General features: G+C 38.2%; 3 protein-coding genes across 3 annotated transcripts; 1 reads left to right on the top strand and 2 right to left on the bottom strand.

Moving 5' to 3' along the window:
* Window positions 1-996: 996 nt before the first annotated feature.
* LOC139810280 (major facilitator superfamily domain-containing protein 12) lies at window positions 997-4,693 on the bottom strand. Its single transcript, XM_071773699.1, has 8 exons — window positions 4,373-4,693; window positions 3,874-4,301; window positions 3,082-3,289; window positions 2,778-2,986; window positions 2,265-2,627; window positions 2,008-2,164; window positions 1,784-1,905; window positions 997-1,695 (listed from the first exon to the last, which is right to left on the bottom strand). Exons 2-8 carry the CDS (start codon window positions 4,178-4,180, stop codon window positions 1,589-1,591), a joined length of 1,473 nt encoding a protein of 490 aa, XP_071629800.1. The 5' UTR covers window positions 4,181-4,301; window positions 4,373-4,693; the 3' UTR covers window positions 997-1,588.
* A 341-nt stretch (window positions 4,694-5,034) lies between these two features.
* Rnasek (Ribonuclease kappa) lies at window positions 5,035-6,412 on the bottom strand. Its single transcript, XM_071773704.1, has 2 exons — window positions 6,135-6,412; window positions 5,035-5,710 (listed from the first exon to the last, which is right to left on the bottom strand). The coding sequence occupies exons 1-2, from the start codon at window positions 6,201-6,203 to the stop codon at window positions 5,489-5,491; spliced, it is 291 nt and encodes a 96-aa protein (XP_071629805.1). The 5' UTR covers window positions 6,204-6,412; the 3' UTR covers window positions 5,035-5,488.
* Window positions 6,413-6,594: 182 nt separating this feature from the next.
* Window positions 6,595-9,970, top strand: Rush (rush hour). Its single transcript, XM_071773700.1, has 8 exons — window positions 6,595-6,922; window positions 7,464-7,528; window positions 7,902-8,039; window positions 8,175-8,238; window positions 8,631-8,756; window positions 8,870-8,976; window positions 9,065-9,325; window positions 9,603-9,970. The coding sequence occupies exons 1-8, from the start codon at window positions 6,610-6,612 to the stop codon at window positions 9,630-9,632; spliced, it is 1,104 nt and encodes a 367-aa protein (XP_071629801.1). The 5' UTR covers window positions 6,595-6,609; the 3' UTR covers window positions 9,633-9,970.
* Window positions 9,971-10,343: the final 373 nt, after the last annotated feature.

Below are 10,343 nucleotides of genomic sequence, written 5' to 3'. Positions count from 1 at the left end.
CTTATCATTCTGTTCACAGTATAATATGTTAGCACCATATAGTAATTATCGTTCCGAAATGTGATATTTTATTCATGCGTATTTTGTTTCAAATTCAACAGTCATACTGTTGATACGAGCTCGACTGTTATCGAGTGCATTCGCGGAGCGCGCTATTTTAGCGCTATTGCATAATTGTATCCTTGTCTTACAACTAATCTAAAATGAGCGATAAAGATAGATTAATGCAATAGCGTTAATAGCGCGCTCCACGAACGCACCTATCGCATCGAAAAGGTTTAAAGAAACTTGCCTCTGTTAATTATTACTTTCTGATATTTCCAAGATTTTTTTTCCTTCCAACATTCAAATAACTTTAGAATGTCGAAAAAGTTAACTTTTTACTTTTAAACATCTTAGAATAATGAAATGAAATATTAATTGCATAACCAAAGCATGGCATACGAACAATCAATTTTGTTTCTTGAGAAATATTTTAAGTACGGTATAAAAACATCTGGTTATTCTTAATCAGAGATTAAGGATAGTATACAGACAATCAATTTTGTTTCTTGAGAAGACCAATAAACTTTTAAATATATTACAATAAGATAAAAGTTTTCTTATATCACTACGTCTTACATTAATTCAGTTACTTCATCATTTTTTAACTTTATAATATTATGACAGTCTTTTTCATATAATAGGAACGAAGAAATAAAAAAAGGATGATAAAAAAATAAAATACTCAGAAATAAATGAAACGAGAGAAAAGAAAATATAATGAAAATAATTCTAGAGTAAAATAATTACTTCAATATTAAGTTTAGATTACTTTTCAAGCTTCTATTGCTTTGCGTGACGAGGTGCAATATATAGTCTCAAATAAATGAGTGCACTTACCTTTAAAGTACAATATACGCACATAAATTCAATCGCAGAGTATAACAAATGTGTTTATATATTCCATATGATTTTGAGATGTGATCTCGAGGTAATTTCGAAATAATAACAGTATTAAAAATTTAAAATATTTAATTCAAAAATTGTTTACAATAATCTCTTACGTTATAATAATTGTTTTCCATTTACACTCAAATTATCTGAGTTACTCAGTTAGGTGAGTATTTTATACTCAGATAAAACATATCATTTTGTACCTGTTTATTTTGGTGATAAAGCTATCGCATAACAAATAACAATACAGATTCATAGCCTCACTTTAAATGCAATTCTATTAGATTCATTAACGCACTCGATTGTGGATAAAAACTCAGTTGAATTTCACTTGCCAGCATGCATTCAAATGACGTCACAAGTAAGAATTATCTGACTTTTGATGTAAATGGAAAGCAACTAATAAATCTATTAATAAAACATGAAATAAATCCCAATAATATACATATACATATGCATATCGTTAAAATATATTAAATTGTAGTAATATCAACGATAAGATCAACGATTTCAAGTAAAAAAGATAGTAATTTGCTTACTATATCATACATCATAGCCTATACAGCAAGCGCCGCTATTTTCTCTTAATAAATGTCAATATCTCTAAATTCCATATTTTATGATATTTACAAACTGTAGATCAATTACATGATCAATGTACATTGGCTTGTGATTGGTTTGAAGAGATTGAGTTTCCGTCAATCGCATTTGGAGTTTCTATGAAACCTTCATCCTCATCGTTGCGTAACGTATCAAAGACTAAAATAATTTTTCGTATTTACATGGTTGAACATTGATTTATAATCATTGTCATATATGTTACTAAATAAATGCATTTTAAACATACCCATGGTACGGGAGAATGGCTTGATGTATAAAATCATCAGTAAAGCAAATGCCGCAGACACGCCGCAGACATATGTAAGAATGTCTCTGTAGTAATAGTTAGCGTAACCAGCCGAAAAGTGCCTGAAAGGCAAGCACAGTTAGAGCGGTGGTTCTTTCAATTTATGGCTTTTCAAGTAATAAAAATTCACATAAGTTTTATATATGTTAGATATTCTTACTAACTTTACTGAGTATTGAATCAGCATAACTACCAGACCGTTACTAAGCTTATCTGCGAAGCTCATAATTCCGTAGGCAAAGGCACCGCTCTCAGTATTCTTTCCTATTAGATCGGCGGTAACGCCAAGGCTAGTCACTAACATTATTGCACCAGCAGAACCTGAAACATTGCGAATTTAGTTAGAATTTTTTAGGTTTCCTAAATTTATAAGATCCTACATTTGTGTTATATCTTGTTGAAAATAATGTACACGAATTACCTAATAACGTAGCTACGGCATAGATCTGATATTTAATATACATGTCGCCCTTGCCAAACTGTATCCATATACAGGCGCATATCGCAAATAGAGCACCGATAGAATATGCGACTTTTCGACCCCATTTTGTATTGAGTCTCTCTATGATTAAAGACGTTAAAAAACTACTTAAATACATTGTCAACGGTATGTAAGCCAGAGACGTCGCAGGCATATTCAACGACTCGTGTAAATATAGAGGTATATAAATTTGGCACAAATTAATGAATAGCCGCGTAAGCATATAGACGAACGCTACTTGATATAATCTAATATCTTTCAATAATACTGATGCTGTCCTGTCATTTCTATGCAAAAGGCTACCTGAAAAGATATGATCAATTTGTTATTTGTTCTACATATAAACATGTATACCTGTTCTACATGTATACATGTATACATTTGTTCTACATATAAACATGTATACATATAAACATATGAATATATAACACTAAAATAACTATATTTCATTACCATTAGCATTGCCATTAGCGCTTTCCTTAACAACTACATGAAAGATAACGGATGCTACCAATCCAACTGTTATTCCAATTAGAACAACTTTTTGAAATTTGTGAATGTCATTAGGTCCAATCTGAACGTCATACTCATCGCTTGTTACATGTAGTACACCCCACATAATACAGTAAACAAGAACATTGGAGAAGACAGTAAATGTGAACCTGTTTAATATGATATAGAATTAGAGATTGTTTTATACACGCTATTATCTTCATTGAATAAATGTTGCTTTCTTCAATGACTTTTCTACAGTTACCTTATAGCTATAAGTTCAGTCCTTTCGTGCTCAGCAGGCGTAAGCTCTGGGACTAAGGCCAAATGCGATATTTGTACCGCTGCCCAACCAAATTGGAAAATCACTACGAAAGCAGCATAATAAACTAGCTGTGCGTATTGATGCGAACTTTCACAGCCTATACATTGCGAGAATATAAATGGGAATCCCAATAGTACGCAAATAGTGCCTGCAAAGTAAATAATTATTGCAGTGTTGCGAAACAAAACCATAGATCTAGACTAGAGCTAATTCTAGATAGCTAAATCTGTTGAAACCAGATTTTATAAAATGTGCTACGAGTCTTCACAAAATGCCAGCAGAACTATGACAGAATCTGCTAACAAAACACAACAGCAGATTTACTGTGGAACATTGCGACAGTTTGGCATCGACTGCATGTGCATTAAACTTGTGTTTCGTTAACACAATCTGACAGCAAATTGCCAATAAAAACTAAAAACCAAGCAAAATGTGCCACTTCTTAACCATTTAAACGGACATATTATTTAAGTAGTTAAGTAATGACAAATTCTACTGGTTTCTTTTACTGGCAACCTACCGTCAGATTATGTCGCTCTGCTAGCAAAAGTAGCAAAACATAAGCTTAATGCGGACACGCTCGATGCCAACTTGGGGCAACATTCTGCTCTCGTACTTTCTGGCAAACTGCCAGCGTACTGCCAATACTTTACTTCCTGACTTAGATATGATAGTAACAAGACTGGACAAGATAAGCAGATAGATAATAACACGATTGAAAATAATAGGTACCTAATAAGTGCCAGGTCTTTCTTCTGCCGTATCGGCACAGCCAAAAATTGTCGTTTCTATCGGACTGAAAACCGACGAACGGGGTGACCAGGCCATCCGCTATTTGACCAATGAGTAGCACAACGCCGGCCAGAGCCGGGTCGAATCCTAGCACCAGGTGAAAGAAGACCAGCAGATACGTGAACCACATGGAAGCGCAGATGTCGTTCAGCACATGACCCGTGCCGTAGGCTAATTTCAAGTAAACAGGCAATTTCCGTATTATCTCCGCGTAATCGTCGATCGAGCTGCTCGTGCCGGGCTCCATCGCGACAGATGATCGTTCCTGAGCATAAACAGCTGGCTTCTCTCGCGAAGCGCGACCTCACGTTCCTCTTCTCTCTCGGGGAGCCCTCGCTGACGGTAGGGGAAGGTCCGGCACCGGACTCCTAATGACCGTTAAATTACTAATAAAGGATATATCGTTGCGGCGTCATCGATGAATCAGACGTTTACATACCGTGCGTAATCCGACGACAGGATGAGGAAAGCCGCAACACGGCGGACAGTCGTCGTCGTGTCACGTCGTCGCTTCCCTTTCCGGCGTCACGCGAACGAAAATCAGCCCAAATCAGCCCGTTTATCAAAGTCAAAGGTGTTCGAGATAGAGACATCGGTCTTAACCTGTCAAATCTCCCTCCCGAGCGTCATGTTGTGCCGCTCTGTACCTGTCTGTGACCTCATTTCGCTTCGATTACTTCGACGGTTCGACGTGAGGAGCGGTGAGCAGCCATGTGACGATGTGACTCATTCTCACAGGTAGGTCTCACACGCCTCGCGGACGGACGATAGTGTAATCAAAGGATCGCGTTTCACCTGCGTTTCTCTTTCGATTTATAAATTCCGTTTTAAAACACAGCGTTTTCGGATTTGCCAGGATATGATAACACTAAAATATCTCGCCTGAAACTTCAAAGCAAGAAAGACCGGATGAAACAGATTGCAAAAAATAAGCAGCGCAGAGAGACGAAGCTTAAACGAATTACAAATTTATGTTTTCGAATATTAATGAATGTTTTCCAGTATTGCATTCTCTTTTTTCTCTAGGGTAAAAAACAGAACTTTAAACTATCATGTTGCAACGTAATCCAACTTATCTAGTCGAAAGAATAAACGCTATCGTAGTCTACGATTAGTTTATTAAATCATATTAACAATATATGTAACAGTATAGGCGGGATTTAAACCCAATGACTAAAATATATATCACTACCGACGAATAAAATAAATTCTGACATAGCAAGACCACTGCGAATTACATAATCTCCCTTTTTTTGTATCTATGCTGCTTCTCCAGCTATATCGATATATATATAATGTACTGATACATGGAAATATGGAATAATATACACATAGGTGGCAAAAAATACCTTCTTCTGCACTTGCGTATGAACACTTGGAACACAGACATTCCATCTGGGTTACATTGTGCTCGGATAACAACTCGGTTATAGAATAACTGTATATAATTCAGCTTTTGAAGTTAACTTGAAAGCTGCATTTTTCTAGATGTACATTATTACAAATCGGACCCGCGGTAGCGCGTCATTATTGTGTAACATCTTCATTATTTTACTTATACGCTAAGGGACGATCTGGAATTGAGATAGAACTGATGGCCAGAGAAGAGGAAGGTGAGGACGTAGATGCACGCGGCGATCCAGCAGTTGTACGCGTTCTGCGTGTAACCTCGGTCCACCACTTTGTAGAACTCGTCAATCGAGGTGAAGTTTTTCACTCCCGGGAGATCCTCCACCAGCGCTACGCTCCGGACGTAGAAAAATATTCCCATGAAAAACTGAGGATGAGAAAGATCCGGTAAACAAAATGTTAGCTCTACACCAGCGGGTTATCAATAGATTTCATCATATTGTAGTAGATTGACGTTAACCGCGTCAGCATTAAGCTCGCGTTCTGCCAATAGAGCTTGCCGACATAATCCAACAGCTGATTGCCAACAGAAACCGAGCAGAATGTCATTTTATAACCGTTCAAATGGAACGCATCATTCGAATGTTAATAAAAAGACATTTTCCGTTCGATTTCTGTTGGCAATCAGCTATTGTCAAATTCTGTTACAATTCTACTGGCGTTCCGACAAAATTTCTGGCGAAGGTTCAGCGAAATATGGTTTTCGACAAGCTTGACTGGGGTAGCGTACTCCAGAAATTTTCATCCCTGGATATACAAATACACCTGCAGAAGCGCGATTTATCTCTCACCAGTTGGAATATGCCCCAAACGGACAGCACTAAGCCGCACAGGGCGTACTTGGGCCCGCAGACCTTCATCCTGACCGAAATTGTCCGCACAGGGTGGCCGAATCTAACCAAACTGCGGCCTGTCCGTTGTTTCACACGGACGCTCGGCGATCAGCAGTAATTAGCCGTGAACGTGAACGGAGGTGTCCCAGGTGCCGCTTAACACCCTCGGCCGATCGCCCGTCGTGATGATCATTCACCGCGATGAAGGTTTTTGTAATCATGTGACGTTCAGCGATCTCGATAGTTCGCCTCGAGCGCCAGTGATATCGATATTTATCGATATCGATATCGAAACTCGGCGCGAGTATAGTCAAATGCACAGTTCATCTTTCCTTTTTTTCTTTTCACGTTGGAGAGATAAAGATTAAAGAGAAAAGATGAACTTTGCCAACAAGTTCAGTTAAAAAACGAACAGGCCTAACTTCATTACGCTATGTGTACGATAGAGAACGGTAAATTTATCGGCATTTATACTCTCGTCTCTCTTGATCTCGATAGTCTCGATCGTACGCACTACGCACGTCGTAAACAGCTGGACGTCGACGAACCGAGCCGAATTCCTCCGATCGGAAAGAGTGGGATAAATAGTGAAATCAGCGGGCTCGCCGACCATCGCCGACGGCACCGCGAACCACCGACGCAACGCACATCACGGCGGGGCTCGGCGGGGCTCACGTATTGGGGACGTGATTCACGCTTCCTGCTGTTGTCAACCCTGATTCATGGGATCATGGTCGACCGATTGGGTTAGTTCGTGCTTCGTTTTACTGGCATTTAATTAATATCGCGCGTCCCGCGAAAAGGCGAGGCCGCCCGGGCGGGTCCGGGTGACTCGGGGGAGGGCCACGCGCGTCCCGCGGTCGCGAACGGGCGGACCCCGTGGCGCGCGGCCCCCTCGTTCTCGCGCGATTACGCGCGCGCGGGGATAACGGTCCACGGAGGCTGTCGGGCGCTCCCTCCCCCGTGTTCGGTGGGCCGTGTGCTTTTGACAGCTCCCGACAGTTCTGGGACAGTATAATCCCGTTCCGTTTGGTCGCACGCTCCCTCCAACCCCTGTTTTTCTCTCGGAAACGTTCTTTCCACGCGTGAAACCGTGACGACGTCGACGTCGACGCGCGCGAGAGAGAGAGATGGAATTTCGACGGGGGTGTGAGAGGTGCAGCTAGAAAGGACGAGCCTCGGACGTTTTCGCTCGAGGACGTGGGTGTGTTACGAGCGTGAGACACTCGGAATGTGCTCTCGCGTTAATCTTTCCCCTCCCCGTCCTCGGGGAGGTTTCTGTTTCAGTAAACAGCGAGGCCAATGCCAGGCGTATCGCGATGGTCGAAAACTGCTTCGGCGGGTCGGGTCAGGTAAGAGAGATCCGTGCCAGTAAAGTTTACTTCGCACAAGTTTCTCAAATGTTTATAGATCTGACACCTGCAGAAAAGATTGATCCGCACAGTCGTTCGAGAGCTTAGTAAATTTACAGACTCAAATTCAACACTGTGGACACACAGTGAAATATTACACACACTCGGAAACGTTTCTAACTTTGCACCTCGTAATTTGTATCAGATTAGTGTTGCATCATCCTTTATTTGTACTTTCCTAATGACTTTGACATTGGTTATCAATGGCTGTATCAAACCCGGTTTGGGAAATCAAGCGCCAGATCTTGTGCTCGGAAGAAGAAGCTTGTAGCTAATTGTAGTGACGACTCACTGATGGATATTCTTTTCACAGCCGCTCGCGGTACCCGGCCGAGTCCTGGTGGGTGAAGGGGTCTTGACGAAAATGTGCAGGAAGAAGCCCAAGCCTAGACAGTTCTTCCTGTTCAACGACATATTGGTTTATGGCAATATCGTGATTAATAAGAAAAAGGTACGTTGAAGAAGTATTTATCTTTCACAGATAAAGCTTATGACGTACAGAGTAAATTCTGTATGTAACAAGCAACACAAAATGATGATAGGGACAATAGCAATGTTGATAATAATGAAAATGATTTGTTTATAGTACAACAAGCAGCATATAATACCATTGGAGGAGGTAAAGTTAGAGTCTTTAGCGGACGAGGGTCGTAAGTACATTATATTGTTTAATACACTTATATGCGCACTGCAACCTCTGTTTATTCCATCCATGTTACGTATACTTTGGAATTGGAATACTTTGAAAAACCTTTAGAAGGAAGATTTCAAAAGTACATGCAAAGAAATCCATAAACATCGATGTTAACATGTTTTGCTAGAAATCGGAGGAAATTTGCCCACGAAATGATTTATTTCCCAAAAAATAAATGAGACTTTAGAGATGCATATTTTTTCAGTTGTGTTTTTGAGAGAAATAATGGTGCACTTACTATAGAGTTCTTTTTTTCAATCAAGTTAATATATGGATCAATTAATCAAATGAGATCATACGTATTTATATCTAGAAAATGTTAGTATAGTATTGGATCATTATTTATAGAATATCGTAATGGATGGCTCATTAAGACAGTAACAAAGTCGTTTGCTGTTTATGCTGCTACTCCAACAGAAAAGCAAGAATGGATGGCACATATCACAAAATGTATCGAAGATTTGTTAAGAAAAAGTAAGGATTCACTTGTTGCAAATATGCATATTTTCAAAGACGATGAGTGACTCCAAATCCTGAGAATATAAGACTTCAATTTTATCTCTTTTTTATTTTTCTATATTTTTTAGGTGGCAAAAAGCCTGTCGAAGTCCACGCAGCAGTTTGGGTGCCAGATAATGAAGCCACAATTTGCATGCACTGCAATAAAACACAGTTCACAGTATTAAACAGACGGGTAATGATAGAACCGAATATTTTTATTAATTTAATTAATTCGGATAATTGTTGAAAGACTGAACCGAACCAACTACTTTTCATTTCAGCACCACTGTAGGCAATGCGGAGCGGTAGTTTGTGGTCCATGCAGTAATAAAAAACTATTATTGCCTGGGCAAGGAAATGGTAAAGCTGTCAGGGTCTGTTTACAATGTTACGATGCTGCTAGTAAAATCAAAGCTATACCCACGACTGCCGGGGATGGCTTAAATAACAAAGACCCGCAACGTAATAATTCCGCTGATAGTTCAGGAGGGGACAGCTCTGGAGACGAGGATGACGGAAATAAGGAGGAGAATCACGATGAGGTAATTAAGAATTTTTTTTCTTATTTTGGATATAAACCAATGTTCATGTAATTTATCCATATATGTATGTCATTTGTCCGAAAGTTTATAACAAAATGTGTTCATTTTTTTGTCTATTACTAATTATTGTTGTTCTTATATATTATTCGTTCGCTATTATAGAAATGTTAGTATTATGAGATCTTACATTTTTAATATGTTACGTAGTATATTTATACATATACATACTGTAAAACTAATAATGTATATGTAATGAGATTTTCCTTTTTTCTTGCAGCCTAAATTCTATTCCACGCTTGGCCGATGAAAATGACTGTTTATCATACCGAACGAGATACAAAAGAGATACGAAAATTCTACAAAAAATTATTTTTAAAAATCAATATTGAATTATATTATCAGTAATAGGAAAAGTTTATAGAAATATAATTCGAGAAATATTTCTAAACAATACATTAGAAGGAAGATTGGAAAGAAAGATGATTACGTATGACGTGAAATTCCGCCAAAATTCACAAACACGTTATCATTATACATATATCTAATTTACACATCTGCAATTTTTAGTAATAAAAATCTTGCATTTTATTAACGCAAAATAAGAAATAGTAAAAATGTATAGATGACTGAAAAAAAAAAACAAAAGGAAGTACCAATATTTTTTCTAAAGAATCAGAAATGCACAGTTAGAAATTAACAAAGCTTTGTAATTGGTTCATACAATTAAATAACGATCGATACAAGTTATTACATATAACGACTAATTATAATTAAATTCTTTTTCTGAAACCTTTTTCATCATTATTCATCGATGTACGTATATAAAGAAAGAATATATGCCACCATTGTGCCTTTTTACATTATTGATCAATATCATATATAAATAAACGATGTAACGATTTAATGCAACATAGAATTCGGATTGTAAAAACTCATTTTTGATGTATACATTTCTTTCTACCTATTATTGCGAATACGTTACAAGTAAATACGTAGCACTCCACAAACATGATATCTG

This window comes from Temnothorax longispinosus, chromosome 3 (assembly GCF_030848805.1).
Source record: "Temnothorax longispinosus isolate EJ_2023e chromosome 3, Tlon_JGU_v1, whole genome shotgun sequence".
Taxonomy (NCBI): domain Eukaryota; kingdom Metazoa; phylum Arthropoda; class Insecta; order Hymenoptera; family Formicidae; genus Temnothorax; species Temnothorax longispinosus.
This window is presented reverse-complemented; position numbering and strand designations above follow the sequence as displayed.

Coding starts and splice junctions, on each gene's coding strand:
- Rnasek (XM_071773704.1), bottom strand. CDS start 6,203: ATGAAGGTCTGCGGGCCCAAGTACGCCCTGTGCGGCTTAGTGCTGTCC. Junction 5,711..6,134: donor TTTGGGGCATATTCCAACTG/GTGAGAGATAAA, acceptor TCTCATCCTCAG/TTTTTCATGGGAATATTTTT.
- LOC139810280 (XM_071773699.1), bottom strand. CDS start 4,180: ATGGAGCCCGGCACGAGCAGCTCGATCGACGATTACGCGGAGATAATA. Junction 2,165..2,264: donor TGCCGTAGCTACGTTATTAG/GTAATTCGTGTA, acceptor GCAATGTTTCAG/GTTCTGCTGGTGCAATAATG. Junction 1,696..1,783: donor GCCATTCTCCCGTACCATGG/GTATGTTTAAAA, acceptor AAATTATTTTAG/TCTTTGATACGTTACGCAAC.
- Rush (XM_071773700.1), top strand. CDS start 6,610: ATGTGTACGATAGAGAACGGTAAATTTATCGGCATTTATACTCTCGTC. Junction 8,040..8,174: donor TCGTGATTAATAAGAAAAAG/GTACGTTGAAGA, acceptor ATTTGTTTATAG/TACAACAAGCAGCATATAAT. Junction 9,326..9,602: donor AGGAGGAGAATCACGATGAG/GTAATTAAGAAT, acceptor TTTTTCTTGCAG/CCTAAATTCTATTCCACGCT.